This window comes from Rhinopithecus roxellana, chromosome 1 (genome assembly GCF_007565055.1).
Source record: "Rhinopithecus roxellana isolate Shanxi Qingling chromosome 1, ASM756505v1, whole genome shotgun sequence".
Taxonomy (NCBI): domain Eukaryota; kingdom Metazoa; phylum Chordata; class Mammalia; order Primates; family Cercopithecidae; genus Rhinopithecus; species Rhinopithecus roxellana.
The window spans coordinates 75,605,543-75,621,687 of NC_044549.1; the positions used below are offsets into that span (position 1 = coordinate 75,605,543).

The following is a 16,145-nucleotide window of genomic DNA, read 5'->3' on the forward strand; positions in this document are numbered from 1 at the left end:
GTCAATCCCAGCCTCAGGATCTTTTCCAGTGATGTCTTTTGTGCCTATGACATTTACCCTTGGCTGCAGTGCTCACTGTACCAAGAGGTCTGACCTACCTTGGCTTCAGTGGACCTGCTGTCCTCATTATGGAAATGGGTCTAGCTCCCGACTCTGCCCCCACGTGTGTAAGTGTGCAGACTAGTTAACATCCAGGAGCTCGCATTAGGTGTTGTGAGTTCTCACAGCACAGTCCATAGGGCCCGAGGGTAGATTTGACTGCTTCATGCTGCACCCCATGGTGATGTGGGGGATGGGGTGGAAAGCCAGGAGCACTCCAGTGTGGCCAGGCCACTTGTCAAGATGTTGAAGCACAGCTGCACCTGGTATCAACAGCTGTCACCCTAGCACCTGAATCTCCTTCCCCACTGCCAGCAGCCCCGCCCCTCCTGAGACTGCTCTGTGACTCAGCAACTACAGGTCTAGAGCCTGGCATTGCAGGGAGCCTCCAGGACCCTGCTGTGGTCCAAAGGCCCACTTCTGCTCTGATTGGGCAGCGCCTGGGTATATTAAGTTATAAGAATTCATGAGGAATGTGATGTATCATCCCTGAAAGGGAAGCCGGTCGGCCCTGTGGGCGCTGGTGAGAAGCTGATCTGCCCTCAGACAGACAGTCCCTCTGTCTGTCTTTGACCCACCCGATGGTGAGTTGATTCAGTGCTGAAGGATGGCATGTGCCTACCCCCCTGTATGTGTCACCCTGTCTTAGAGGGCCAGTGTGACCAACCTTCTAGACCCAAGATTCCATACACTCAGGCCTCGGCAGAAAGGCCCCAAGCGATTCAAGTGGGCGGCGTTTCCACGTGCCTTCTCCACTGCTCCTCCAATTAGTAAAAACTGACAAGTGACCACTTTCTAGATGGGATTTAGGGAGTGATTTAAATGGAACAAGAGAGTTTTCTCTACTTGGGCCTGGCTGTTTTGCTGGGGAACGGCATTGGCTAAGGTTGGTAGCCAAGGCCAGCTTAGAAAAGACAGCCAGGAATCAGGAAGGCTGCTTCCACCTTCAACTCAAAAGGGAAAGAAGGCTTCCTGAAACTTGATTTGCAGTCAAACTGCAGAGACACCTCTGTCATTTCTCTTAAAGCGTTGGCAGAGAAGTGTAGCTTCTAATGTAGAGAAAGTTGAGAGACGAGGACTCAAGTTCATTATTTAGAATCTTCACAGACACACACAGCAACCTTGGCACCCCCAACACCAGCATCCATAGGCTAAACTCTTCAGCTCCTGGATAGGAGATGAGAGGCAGGCCAGTATACATCCTAGGGAAGCAAAGGGAAGATTGGACATCAGGCTCTTCTCAACTAGCTTACATGTGGAACAACCCAATTAAAAAGTAATCCACTGGACTGTTGGGTACTACATTCTATACTCTTTTAGAAAGTGAGGAGATCGCGCTTCTTTGGAAATAATAATTACGTTCAGAAGTCTTTGAGAAGAAAGAGTTGCTGAAAAGAAGTGAAGTGATGTGACATAGTAGTAAAAGGTGGTAATTATCGTGGCTGATTATTTAATACCATGCACCTAGTGTCCTCTGGCAGCCCAGTTCTGTCATGATTAGATGATCTGTTTGAAGGAGCTGGCTAAGACTTACTAACAGTTCCAGGGTGGGTAGAAACCCGGGTGAGTTATTCTCCTTGGCACCTCTTAGACCTAAGGGACACAGCTGTTTGGGAACTTGGAAGGGCACATCATTCTAAAGCATGCTGAAGGCAACCCATTGAGAAGTCCCAAAGGTTGACTCAGAGAAGCCATAGGAAGGCCATTTCTTCCAAGAACGGAGAAAGGTCCACAGAATAGCGGGAATCCTAGATGGGGTAAAAAGTCTGCATCTGAAGAAAAAGTAGTAGTGCCTGTTGGAGGATAGATTGGTCAGCAGTTATCAAACTTTTTGGTCTTCGGACCCTTTTATACTCTACATTATTGAAGACCCTTGTGTGTCAATATTTACTGTCTTAGAAATTAAAACTGAGCAGTTTTTAAAACAAGAATATGCAAGCACAAAGATGCCAGGGTGATGACATTACACATCAGGCGGCCTTTGAAAACCTCACTGTGCTCTCATGAGAGGATGAGAGTGTTCAAGCCTAAGAACATCCTTATATTATACAAATCACAGTGACCTCATGGACCGCTGACAGTGTCTTGGGATGCCCCAAGGTCCCTGGAACACACCTGGGAACTGCTGCTTTGGGGGAATGCTACCAGGTTCCCCTAAAGGCAGAGCGTGCTGGAGCCTTTTGATCATCTCCCTTGTTAAAGAGGCTCCTGTGCAGCGGCACTGCCCTAACTGGAACCGGTCTCCCCGCTCCAGCCCTTCCCAGTCTCAGCCCATTTCCCCAAGGCATGGAGCTGCTGTGTCCTCATTCGTCTAGCATGGCCGAGTCTTGCTGCCTGTGCTGATCTGCAGGTGTGATGGTCTGAGTCAGGGCAGGATCGAAAGTGTTTTTAAAAGTCAGCTCCCCTGAGTGCACAATTGGGACCAAGGATGTGTGCCAAACAGGATCCGTTTCAGGGATAGCTTGTGATCATTTGTCATCTCCATGCTGACTTAGGAATATAAGAGCTCTGCTAGGGTAGTCAAAAGAGGGTTAGCCTTGATCAGGTGGCACCCCACAGTCGTGACAATAGGTGAGTAAGTGTGTGATTCAGACTCCAATCCAGCACTGTTTTCCAGTAGGTGCAGTGACTTTGCCTGGGTGGTGGTGGAGGTGGAGAGTTTGGGAGAGGTGAGGCAGCCCAGTGTCACAGGAAGAACAGGCTTAGTAGAGGCCAAGAGTCCTCATTGAGCCTTTGACTCATTTGGGCACATAATTTAACCACATGGGAATAACTTTTGCTCTCCCTTCCTCCCGGAATCTAGTGGAATATTCGTATGTAAGCTCACAATGACTGGTATAAAGATGCTATCAGAATAGAAGTTGTGATTTACAGCTTCTGCTAAGCCTAAATTTTACAGAATGCTCCATTATCAGGAAACTGGCAAGACTTTCTGATTCGGTTGTTAAAATCACAACAGAATCAGATTCTTGATTGCACCAAGAATCAAGGTGGAACTGAAACAGAGAGCTCTCACATTGTGTGCAGTCAAAGGTCATATTTTGGGTAATTTCTTTAAAGTTTCCTTTATCTTTCCAAGTGATGGGAATAGTGCAACCCCTATGGGAGCTCGTGGCGGTCATGTTACCCCTGACTTTTCAGTGAGGGAATCACTGTGGATTACTAACAGAGCGCCAGGATTCCAACCCTTTATATCTGACACAAGGACCATTCACAAGGGACACAAAAGCCACCATCACATTTTCCCTGGAGGAGAGTGGTGTTAAAAAAAGGGGTGTGCATGTGTGATGCGCTGAGGAGGCAGACAGCAGCTTGCAGATGAGCAGGTTTATTCCATAAGAACTTAATCTCATTCTGTTTTCAAATGGAACTAGTCTAAAAAGGTCCCCTCTCATTGGGTATAGACTGAATCCTGCTAAAGGGTTAACCAGAACTTGTCACCAGCGAGATGACCGTGTACAGGGCCAGCCTAGGCTGAGTGCAGCCTGCCTGTTACTGGGGAACAGGCTCTGCCAGGCACGGTTCTTTGGCTGGAGTCTGAAAGCCTGGCGCTTGTATCCTGAAGATGAATGGCCTGGCCCAGTCCCGACTAGAGACATGCATCTCTTATCTCCACTGCTACAGCGTAGGTCCAGGACAGGGCTCCAGGCACTTGTGCATGCTTGCTGTGGTGCTGTAAGGGCTGGCAGATGGCTGGTGTGTCTGATAGAGCTAGCTTAGGGACACAGGCAGCAAAAGCATTGCAAATGCATCTAGGCAGGAGAAACTTAACCCTAGAAGTGGGCAGGAGAAAGGAAGGTAAATGGATGTTCATATTTGATGTCAAAATATCATCATGTTATGCTATTCAGAAGTGTTTAGAGACATTTTAGTTTTTTTGGTAACTTAATCATTCAATAGAGTATCTACGAAATTCCAACTAAATGGTGTCTAAAATTTTAAGCAACAGTCTGCAGGCAAAGCGCCAACATTTCTTTTTTAAAAAATATTTATGATAACATCTAGCATTTTAAAATCAACCAGAAACTAGGCTTGATTCTGTTTAATATTTTATAAGATTGGACATCTTAAAATAAGTCAATAATGTTTATATTTTATAGCAATTCTGTGTTTCTTCAAAACCATATTCCTGCTGTGATGTTAATGGAATGACTTTATATGGCTTTAATTGTGTTGGTTTAAGTGCTAATGACCACTTTTCAAATTAAAACAGTATTTTGCTGATAGAGATAGACACAGATATGAAATATGAAAGAACAGATAATTTTACTGATTGTAAAGTGTTTATCCCAAGGAAAAAAATGTTCTTTTTTTTAGGGCTGTGGAAAAGTAATTTTTTCAAGAGTCTAAGATAGTTTTCTGTATTTCTGGGGACTGGAACTTGTGCCTATGGAATTTTGGGAGCAGCCTAAGCTACCTTTTAGCTTGATATGTGTGCTAGAAAAACTTCGTTACCATGTTTTGTGATATGTAATAAATTCAGGGTGCTGTGCTTAAGCTTCATGTCAATTCTAGTTTGGGAACATCTGTTTCCCTCACTCCCAGTTGTGGGGGACAGCCTGACCTGGCCCTCCCCAGATCACATGTGAAAAAGTAGAGTCAGTCCCTGACTCTTACGAGGTGTGTTTTTCCCTGCCTGGAACAAGCAGAATATAATCATGATTTCTGACTCTCTGCTTCTGTGTCTGGGAAGAGCGATGCTTTCTCTCCTCCTCTAATGTCTCTTTAATAAATATGTTGTCATTATTTGTCTTTGGAAGTGGCAACTTGGGCCACCTTTCAACCTTCTCCGTGATTTATGTTGCAAACAAATTCTCTGTCCCATGTCTGTTCATTGCACTATCTTGTCGACTGAATCCTAATCTTGTGTATCACTGAAGATGTGCTGGAGACAGTTTTTGTTTCTATTATGCAATTATGTTATATGTGTATTTCAGTGAAATGTCAACCCGTCAACAGAGGATGATGTTAAAAATTATCCAAATAAATAGTTTTCTATTTCTTTTAATCAGACCTAGTCCAATCAGTTGAATGACAGTAAATAGGATTATATGTTGTTTAAACTTGGGAGCATTCCTGGCCTTTACTGCCCTGTAATATGGATTAATGTACCAAATTTACTTGGGGGTGTTGACTTGAGTGCATTATAACCTATGTTTATTTTGTGGAAGCAGCAGCAAGTGTCTCAAACCTTGTCTTTTTGTTTGGGAGCCTTAGATATGTAACAGACTTTTCTTCCCAGTTGATCCAAAATCAGAAGTGAAACCCTTGCTTAGCTCATCATCCCTCAATAATTTACCCTAGGAAGCTCTGAATGAATGAAATGCAGGCTGTTGAGTACTGCTGGGTATGACCTTTCTTCACATTCCTGCAGCTGTGCTGTGTAAGAGCTTTTACCAACATAACGTTACAGTTGCCTTCTTGATGTTTCCATGAGAATGGCAGGTGGGTCAACCTCAGAACCAAATGATCTCCCAGGCTCAGATGTGCTGAATTCGGGGATCCTGAGAGAGGGAAAGTGTGTGTGTGTGTGTGTGTGTGTGTGTGTGTGAATGCATGTACGTGTATGCACAAGCATACACACATGCATCCTGAGCCTGTGTTCAGAGGGACAGGAGAGCGAGAAGCAGCCTCACTGACCACCCCAAGAACTGTCTTGGTTTGACGTGGGACATGACTGTCTGTCCCCTATAAGATCTCAGCATTCCTAGCCAGGAAGCTTAAAGCTTTCGTTCCTGGCTCTTCTTTCACCTTCAGAATTCACTAAATGGAAAGATCTGCTGCTCTGTCTTCACAGAATGGCTCAAATCAAACCCAACCTGGCACCATTTTTAGCAGAATTGTCTCAAAGGCTGGGTGCTTTTATGCACCTGGCTATTTTTATAAGGGCATCTCGGGAAGTTCCTGTGTGACTTTACATTCTAAATTAACATCACCAGCACTGGCATTGGCAACTGCATGGGACCAGTTTTGAGCGTCCCCAGACCAGTGGGACCCAGCCCTGATGGATCTGGCCAGACTGCGGCCACTGTCCCCTCCTCTTCCCTGAACCACTGCTGGGTATCTCTTTTACTACGTGTATGTCTCAGGGATGGTCATCATGCCTCTCTGTCCTTGCCACAGCTGCCCACATGCTACCAGGTGTTGTGGAGGAAGGACAGGGAAGCGGTCTCCTCCCATGAGGACCCACCACTTAGCCCAGTTTTCCTTTGCAAACCACCCTGAGGTCGAAGCATTTGCTGCACAGCCAGTGTCTTAGCTGTTCTCCAGGCCTTTATGGCTACGGAGCTGTGGGCAGACTGCCAGTGAGTGAGGAGGGGCTGCCTGGATACAGGACCCTAGACCCAGGGCAGAGGACATGCCTCGTTCAGTTGCAGGTCTTTTGGTGGAAAAGGTTAAAGTTGCCATGCAGTCCCTATTAGTCTTCAATTCAGCATACTGTTTTTCTTCCAATTGGTGGTCAAAACATAATTCTCTCAGAGCTGGAGCAGTACCTTCCTCCATGCACCGTGCATAAGCATCTTGGAATGCTTCCCTAATGAAGCTGTGAACAATTGAAGGGCTTCTCCTGGGCCCTGTCCCAACATAGCAGGGACCACAGTGAGGAAGGCAGTTGTGAGGGCCCCAGGGAAGATGCAGAGTGTCTGTGAGGGGCCCGGAGGGGTCTCCCAGTGGGGTCTTCTGGTGGGTCTTGCACTGTCTGCAAAGGCTGATGAGCCACTTTCAATTTGTTGTGATCTTCAAAAAGCGGACCCCCTGTTGGTGAGTTCTCAGCCTGCACACAGGCTACAGGCCAGGGTATCCTGATGACCACAGTGGCTGGGTCTGTGTGCGTGTCAGTCTGCTCCGTCGTGGTCCGAGTGTGCTGGTGGTTGCAGTGTGTTGTGTCACTCACTCGTTCCATGGCTTTTTAGCAGAACCAGTGGCCTGAGGGCTGATTGGTCTGCCTGTGCCTCTGGTACCTACACCTAGGCTTCCTCATCCTAGATGCAGCCAGGGAGTCCATATCACCCTCCCTTTAGATCAGCCAGGCTGTGCTTCTTGCCCTGCTCTGGGCTTGGAGAGATTGGGCTCCTGTAGGCGAGCCTACTGAAGACTGTCATTGAGACGGGCATAAGCTCTTGGCCTGGCAGACCCTAGCACTAGTAACCAGGCAGTGTTCCTTGGAAGGGGGGGTATTTGCAAAGGAAGTTACTGGGTTGCAGACCTCAGGCATCCTACCTAGGACCTTCTTGACCATCTGGATGCTTGACCATACCAGCAACCCTTAGACTGCCTTCAGTGACATCAGTCAGTGCCCTGGATTGGCTTTTGGGGAAGCCTTCCTCCCCACCGCTGAATCAGGAAGGAGCAAAGCCAGGACCCAGGCTGGCCCCAGGGCCCATGTATGGTCTAACCTGTTCTGCCATTTCCATTGATCTAGGCGGGATTAAGGACACTGCATGACATTGGGCCAGAAATCCGGCGTGCTATATCGTGTGATTTGCAAGATGACGAGCCTGAGGAAACAAAACGAGAAGAAGAAGATGATGTGTTCAAAGTAATTATTCCACGCCTAGCTACACACTGGCCACCTGGAAATAGCAGGGCAGGACTCCAGTTTGGGCAGTTAATGATCCACAGAAGAGTCTGGAGAATGCAGCCCAGCCCCAGGGTCTAGAGGGGCTTTCAGACCACACCCTCCCCCTCCTACAGACCCTCCCCATGCATCAGCACCTTTTCTAGGGCCAGGCCAGCTCTTTCCCTGAGTTTACCCACCATCCCCTCAGTGCCTGCTTCTGAGGAGCTCGGCCACAGCCACTGGCCACGTGAATGAGCATCCTGGTCCTGGGTCCTTCTGGCAGCTGCCCACGCTACCCTTCTCCTTATGGGGCCAGCTCTTTGATCCACCAGCTGGCTTTCAGTCCCCCAGCCCAGAGAGCATGCCCAACCTTGGGGCCACCAGCCAGCCCAGCTGGGTATAAGTCACCCCAACTTGGAGCAACCAGAAGAGCACACTCGAGTGACAGCCGACAGCTTGCTCCCCAGCTCAGGAAATCGGTAACCTTCCTCATCTCGGGGGGACCAACTGCCACACAGTCACATTCACCCTGATCATTGAGACACTCAGATTGTTCTCCAGGAATCCTACGGAACTTGCCTAGAATTTGTTTTTCATGTAGAAAAAGTTACCTAACGTAGCTAGTCTGCATCAAATACTTGTTAAATTACCTGGTGTTGTCTCCCATTATTTTGCAGAGAAATGGTGCCCTGCTTGGAAACCATGTCAATCATGTTAATAGTGATAGGAGAGATTCCCTTCAGCAGACCAATACCACCCACCGTCCCCTGCATGTCCAAAGGCCTTCAATTCCACCTGCAAGTGATACTGAGAAACCGCTGTTTCCTCCAGCAGGAAATTCGGTGTGTCATAACCATCATAACCATAATTCCATAGGAAAGCAAGTTCCCACCTCAACAAATGCCAATCTCAATAATGCCAATATGTCCAAAGCTGCCCATGGAAAGCGGCCCAGCATTGGGAACCTTGAGCATGTGTCTGAAAATGGGCATCATTCTTCCCACAAGCATGACCGGGAGCCTCAGAGAAGGTCCAGTGTGAAAAGGTAACCTTGACGGTGTGTTTGCACTTGCTTGTGTGGTGTCCGCCCGTGTTGCATCTAGTCCCAAGGAGCAAGGCGGGTCTGTCCTCTGTGCTCTGGGGCATGGAGGAGGTTCCCCGTAGGCGTTTGTGTCAGGATCTGTGAGTGCCCCCCAGGTCATTGCCGCTTCTGACACTCTCCACGTGATGAACCTAAAGGATAAGGTCCACGTGCCATCCTACATCCTGTATGGGGGCGCCGAGGGGCCTTAAAACAGCAGCCACAAAACCCGCCTCTCAGTTGTGCTCACATACTGTGCGACGGGCTGGTGAATTGTTTCTCTAAAGGGTCAGTGAGTCAATATTTTAGGCTTTGAGGACCATACGGTTTTGCAGCTTCTCAGCTCTGCCGCTGCAGTGTGAAATATGTAAGTGAATGGTGTGGCTGTGTCCCAGTAACATTTCCCTTATGATCACTGAAATTTGAACTTCATATATTTACATATGATGAGGTATTTTTTGTCTTGGTATTTTTTTTTTCAATCCTTTATAACTATGAAAACCATTTATAGCCCATGGGTCATAGAAGCCCAGGTGGCAGCCCCCATGTGGATGGCGAATCATAATTTGCTAACCCCTTCTCTAGGAGGTAACCTGATGTTTGCATTGTAAATTTGGTTGGAAATTAACTTTTATTTTCTCCCTCCTTCCCATGTTATGCCTTTCCTGGATAGAACCCGCTATTATGAAACTTACATTAGGTATGTGCTCATTACCTGTTTTCGTGTTAAATACTGTGATGGTATGTTACCATCTGGCCTCTCTGAGTGCTGAAGAATGAGAAACACTTCTTCAGGCCAACCTTTTAAAGGTTATCATAATTCATGGCTGGGGACTCAGAGGTCAGAGGTTGTTGCTTCTAAGCAAAGGCACCTTCAGATCCATATCTCTGTTGACTGTTGCCATCCAAGGACTGGTGTCCACACACAAGGTGCACCCCATGGGCTGGCTCCTGCAGGCCTCACGATGGCATTAGGAGCATCCAGGGTGCACTTATGGGGGCCTCAGCCTATGTGGCTGGCAGCTGCAGCTGCTCTCTGGGGTCAGGCTTCTTGTGGATGCTTTGCAGCATGACCCAAACCTCCTGAAGGTCAGGAATGGGATCTTGTCATTTTCCCTGAAGCCCTCGAGATATGTTAGTATATTCCACTCCACACATATTGACCTGAGTTGAATCGTGGGTAGAATGCTCATTTTGTTGGGGGCCAGGGGAGGATAGGTCTTCCGGTGTCATGTTATCAAGTGAAGTCGGGAGCCATGTGGGCCCGAGCTGGGTGCGAGAAAGTGGAGAAGTCGGAGGAAGCACCATCCTTCCTTTGGAGAGAGGATTGACTTCACCAAAGCCTTTTTTGAGGACTGAAGCCAGCATGAGCCGGGTTTCAGGGAGACTTACAACATTCCTGGGGCAGGGCAGCCTGTGAAAACATAGTGGACATGTTCTGTGACAGTTTCCCCTGTGGCACTGTATCCAGAACTCACTTGACCTTCCTGATTTGATATAGCAGAGGTCAGTGGCCAAGAAACTCCTTTGTTCCAGGTTTTGAAGTCACACTGGGCTGGAGCTGGTGGACTAGAAGGAGAGGGAGGGATGAGAGCAGATGCCCTGGGAACCCAGGTCTTTTTCCCAAGGCCGCCGACCACTGTTTGCAGCATCGTAGGTCCATTTTTTTTGTTCTGTTTTCCAAATTGCACCTATTCCTTTGGCTCCAAGGCCTCTGGACACAATGGTTTGACACCAACATTGTGCAGGGCACTGAGAGAGACCCTATCCTGGCATGCAGGCACACCACACACACAGACACACACACAGTGCTGCTGCCAGAAGCCTGAGAAGTCCAGTGCTGCCTGAGGCAGGTACATACTGGGAGAAGCCAGGAGCACCCAGGCAGGGTTGCTGGCCGCATGCAGAGGTGCGGCTGCAGCAGGAATTATCTGCCGCCTGCCCAGGTTCTCAGATCCTCTCTCCCAACTGCAGGTCCGACTCAGGAGATGAACAGCTCCCAACTATTTGCCGGGAAGACCCAGAGATACATGGCTATTTCAGGGACCCCCGCTGCTTGGGGGAGCAGGAGTATTTCAGTAGCGAGGAGTGCTATGAGGATGACAGCTCGCCCACCTGGAGCAGGTGAGCTGCTCTGGCTCCTGTGGAGAGCAGGAGGCTGCCCTGCCCTGGTGCTCTGCCTGCTCAGGAAGCCAGGGCCACTGGCAGCTGCACTGGGCTTCCCCTAAAAAGCAAAACGGGAGCAGAAACTCCAGGCCAGAGGGAGAGTAGAGCTGGAGAAAGAGAGCCACAGAGAGGCAGGGTGGGGACTATTCTTTCAGATCTGTTGCTTATTTCCACTAGGGGCCTCTGAGGCCTTTTAGTGAAAGCTTGGGAAATGGGAGCTAGGCCTACTTCATGGCTGGGTTAATGCCTTTCCACCACCCCCTGTCTTTGGAGAGATCAGTTTTTGCTGAATTAACACTTGGAGCTCTGGTGGCCCCAGGACTCTGTGTGCACAGCGGCTTGGCCAGCCTGGAGCTCGGCCAGGTCCTCATGCACAGCACCTGCCTCCTGACACTTCAAGGGGCCTCTTGGGGAGATGAAGAAACAAGGGGTCACTCAGCAGAGGGGTCCGTCTGGCTTCTGTCCTGCAGAAAGAATGTTTGTAATTAGAATGAGCGCTCTGCTTTAGGAAGCATAGCAGGCGGCGCAGGCGGATGAAAATCACCCTCTGCCCTCTTCTCTGAACCACACCTCACTGTGACCAAGGGCCCAGTGAAGTGGAAGTGGAATGGCATTGAGGTGGCTTCTGGCATCTGAGTCACAGCCTGACCCTCACCCTCTGCTCCCGCGGCTCTTCCCTGTGTCTCCTTCAAATGCCTGACTTCTGAAACCACTGACTCGGAGCCAAATGAACTTGTGTTCCCTTCTCTAGGGCTTTTGTTCACACTGTGGCCCCTGCTTGGATGCCCTCACTCCATCTGCTGGCCTCATCCCCCTCTCAAGGGTCTGCTCTAGGGCCTTGCTTTTCATTTCCATGACTGGAATTGAAATCCCTCTCCCACCCCCCAGAAAGAAAACCTCACGGAACCATATGAGTTCCTCTCTTCCAGCACTGGCTCTTTCCAGCTTGCATTCGATTTCTGTGTGCTCTTGGCATTTTCTAAGCCTATTGAAGGTGGGGCTCCCGCTTCATGCATCTTGGTGTCCCTGGTGCCCAGTACCTGACAGAGGGAAGGCGCTCAGGAGAGGGGCGCTCAGGGAGGAAATGAGTAGGTGAGAGACTGGCTCACAGGACATCTGTGATCCACGTTTGCCCTGGAGCTGAGGGATCAAAACTGCCAGCACATCCTTCAGCACAGGCCTCCAGTCCCCAACCTTCCTGTAATGGCCCTTGCTCTCCATCTGGAATCTTCCATGAAACTGAAGCCAGCCTTGTCCTCAGCCAGTCCTCCTGTGTCCAAGGGAGGAGGTGGGGAGAGGAGCATGGATGTCAGTCTGGCAGGGTTGAGTGACAGAGCTTGTTACCTAGAACCTTACTGCCCTCTTCTCTGACCGCCAGGCAAAACTATGGCTACTACAGCAGATACCCAGGCAGAAACGTCGACTTTGAGAGGCCCCGAGGCTACCATCACCCCCAAGGATTCTTGGAGGACGATGACTCGCCCATTTGCTATGATTCACGGAGATCTCCAAGGAGACGCCTACTACCTCCCACCCCAGCATGTGAGGCCAGATTTTTTGTTTTGGGTGGAACCTCCCGGGGAACAGTGTGCCTCTCCCCCACCCCCACTCTGGGGGCGGGTGATGAATGTGTGCTGCCAGGTGAGGACCCTTAGTCCTCAAGACCAGCCCCGGGTCAGAGAGTGTGTCTGCTTTCCTTTCTTTCTCATCCATATCCTACGTGATAGATCTCCAGCCTCTTCAGCACTATGCTTGACTCTCTTCGAGAAGAGAGAGGCTGTGGGGCCCTAAGATTGCACACGCACATCTGGTAAGGGGTGTTTTGCATACATAGCATTGTCTTTGAACCTGGGACCATCCTGAGAGGTAGGCAAACCACAGACATGCTTTTGCTGTTGTCAGCCCTGCTCCACCCTGTGATGGGGTGACTGAGCCCCCAAAAGGGAAGAGTGGGCTCAAGTGCAGAGCCAGCTGTGCCCCAGGCCCGTCTTGAAAAACCCCATGCCTCTGAGGGCCACCTGGACATTCTGGTATCCATCTGTCCTCAGGCCCCTCCAGGCCTTATCCTCCTCCCTCATCTTCCCTCCTCTTCCTCATCTTCCCTCCTCCTCCCTCTCCCTCGTCTTCCCTCCTCCTCTTCCCTCCTCCTCTTCCCTCCTCCTCTTCCCTCCTCCTCCCTCCCCCCTCATCTTCCCTCCTCCTCCCCATCTTCCCTCCTCCTCCCCTCTCATCTTCCGTCCTCCTCCTCCCTCATCTTCCCTCCTCCTCCTCCCTCATCTTCTCTCCTCTTCCTCCCTCATCTTCCCTCCTCCTCCCTCCTCATCTTCCCTCCTCCTCCCTCATCTTCCCTCCTCCTCCTCCCTCATCTTCCCTCCTCCCTCCCTCATCTTCTCTCCTCCTCCTCCCTCATCTTCTCTCATCTTCCTCCTCCCTCATCTTCCCTCCTCCTCCCTCATCTTCCCTCCTCCTCCCTCATCTTCCCTCCTCCTCCCTCATCTTCCCTCCTCCCTCCCTCATCTTCTCTCCTCCTCCTCCCTCATCTTCTCTCATCTTCCTCCTCCCTCATCTTCCCTCCACCTCCTCCTTTTCCCTCCTCCTCCCTCATGTTCCCTCCTCCTCCCTCATCTTCCATCCTCCTCCCTCCTCTTTCTTTCTCCTCCCTCATCTTCCCTCCTCCCCCTCCTCCCCCCTCATCTTCCCTCCTCCCCCCTCCCCCTTCCTCTCTCTTCCCTCCTTCTCCCCCCTCCCCCTTCCTCTCTCTTCCCCCCTCCTCCCCTCCCTCACTTTCCCTCCTCCTCCCTCATCTTTGTGTCAGGTCTGTCAGTGCCCTCTGTTCACAGGGCAGGTTTTGGACTTGTTGGTCCCCTTCACTCTGGGGTCAGGAAATCCATCCCACCTAGAGGGGCTGGAACTGGGGCTGGCTGCTCCCACCTACTTTCCCTCTGCAGCAGTGGGTGGCAGGAGCTGGAGGATCTGGGTCATCCTGAGCGAGGAACTCCAGCTGGGGGAAGGGGTGCAGCCCCGGCCCCTTCCAGCTCCTGGCTGAACAGTTTCATTTTGGACATGTAGGCATTTTGATGACAATTAAGGACTATCCATTTCTGGAATTTCTGAGGAATTAAGCATATTTTTGAAGAGGACTCTAATCAGTAACCAAAAATAGCCGTGACACATCGGCTTCTGAGTCTGCCAAGTGCATATACTGTAAAGCACCGCTGGGAGGTGCCCAGGGCCCTCTGCCTCACTCCAGCTGTCACAGCCCCACTGGGGAGTGTGACCAGACCCATTTCCATGGTTAATATTTAATTCCTCAGCCCAAAACACAGGCTGCTAAATGAAGTCACTCTATTTCCATAAATGCTAGATGAAACAGATGCAGGTGAGGCCAGGTGGAGGCCCTCCTCACCCTTGTGAGTTCTACTGCCTTCCTCAGGCCTCGGCCTTTGTCTGTTTCCTACCTGGCCAAGCCAGCAAGCACATGAATCCCACCGGCCGTAGTGCCAGAGAGGAGCTGAGTGGGTAGGAGTGGCTGTGCTCGTGATTCATGAGGTGGTTTTGCTTTGCTGCCCCGCAGCTCAGATCTTGAACAGGGAGAATGTTTCACTCCTCCACCTGTGTTCTCAGCGGCATGGGGATTCTCTCCTCCTCCGGAGAGTGTTGTGCAGAGCACAGGAGATGGTGGGGATCCATGGAGCATTTTAGACATGGAAAAGCACCGCATGCGGGAGAGGGACTGCTGCTCTCCTTTCCCAGCCCCCCGCCCTGCCATTCGATCTGGAAGTCTGTGCTCCACAGCACAGTTGGCCCCTGGGTGGTGCGTGGAGGGAAGGGTTTTTGATGAGGCAGCCGTGTGTGTTCCATATAGGCAACTGGACAAGGAGGCCCCACAGTGCACAATTCCTCTCTCCTGGGCAGTGCCTAACCAAGGACTCAGCCCAGTCTCTGTGTGCAGCCCCAGTGTGCCTGGGAATCCTCTCCTGGCTAGGCCCTGGGCTTTCCAGTAGAGGAATGAGGGGCCTGTGGAGTTTTGCCAGGGCTGAGAAAGGCCCTGTGACCTGAGAAAAGCAGCAGTCAAGATAGGAGCCATAAAAATGCCTTGTAAAGTAGGTGTGCTCTCGACAGAGGCCCCTGCAAGGGTAGGAGGTTTCTGGGAGGAGGCTGCCGGCTGTGTCTTAGAGCCCCAGAATTCAGACTGATCTCCTGGGCCTGGTGCCCTGTGCAGCTGGGAGCTGTGGATGGTCTTGTCAAGCTGTGTGTGAGCCTCTGTCGGAAGAGCTGTTGGCAGGACAAGTGTTTTCTTAAAGCTAGGGGTGTCCTTGTTTGTCTTCAGTGCTAGAGAAGCTGAATCTTTCCTAACAACAACAAAAAAAATTTGCTTATTAAGCTGATCAGTGCAGTTAGTCCCTCCCTTTAAAACAGGTGTAAACACAGGAGCCCCAGCAAGATATGTCAGCCCCTGGGGACACTTAGGGTATCTGGAAGGTGACAGTGGGAAGTGTCGTGGGGTACTGGCAGGACTTGGGTTCTTGTGTGTGCTCCCCACAGTATGCAGGGTCAGGGCTTCTGACTTGGATCAGTTGCCCTAGAGGCTGCCTTCGCTCCTCCTCCTGAGAAACAGGCGAACATTTAAAGGTAGTAAGTTTGTACTTTTAAAAACATCCCTCATTGGGTCTTCTGCATTCATCCTCTCCTCCTAAAGTTTGGAGACCTCACTACCTAATCTTTCTCTCGGATAAACCACTTGCTTCTTCCTGGGCTCCTTGCTGAGCGTCCGGGACCACCCTGACTCTGAGAGACAGTGTCCCGGCAGAGAACCTGCTTCACAGTTGCATGATGCCCTTTGCTTTCCCAGCCCACCGCAGATCCTCCTTCAACTTTGAGTGCCTGCGCCGGCAGAGCAGCCAGGAGGAGGTCCCTTCGTCTCCCACCTTCCCCCACCGCACGGCCCTGCCTCTGCATCTGATGCAGCAACAGGTGAGCGGCCCACCTGGTCTCGCCCCCATGCCCAGGGGCACCCCACATAGGACCCACCATCAGGTCACTCCCTTCTTTTTGGTCTTAAGCATCAGGAGGGAAGGAGAGAATCTTCACCTACAGTCTGGTCAATCTTTGTAACAATCCTGCCAAATAACTGTGGCCATGAGCCCCATTCTGCCCAAGCTCACACAACCAAGCGACCGCTGGCATTGGAATCCGAGGAGCCAGCTGCCAAAGCTGGCCTCTCTGCCCAGGTGCCTC

The 16,145-nt window shown here is 50.6% G+C and overlaps 1 protein-coding gene across 2 annotated transcripts in view; it reads left to right on the forward strand.

The window, feature by feature from the left end:
* CACNA1D (calcium voltage-gated channel subunit alpha1 D) overlaps positions 1-16,145 on the forward strand; it is a 330,433-nt gene that overhangs the window by 310,003 nt on the left and 4,285 nt on the right. For both annotated transcript variants that reach the window (XM_010376188.2, XM_010376189.2), the window contains 6 exons: positions 7,523-7,639; positions 8,338-8,705; positions 9,415-9,441; positions 10,716-10,865; positions 12,286-12,449; positions 15,760-15,881. In XM_010376188.2, the coding sequence (XP_010374490.1) occupies positions 7,523-7,639; positions 8,338-8,705; positions 9,415-9,441; positions 10,716-10,865; positions 12,286-12,449; positions 15,760-15,881 (948 nt within the window). The remainder of the gene's footprint in view (positions 1-7,522; positions 7,640-8,337; positions 8,706-9,414; positions 9,442-10,715; positions 10,866-12,285; positions 12,450-15,759; positions 15,882-16,145) is intronic.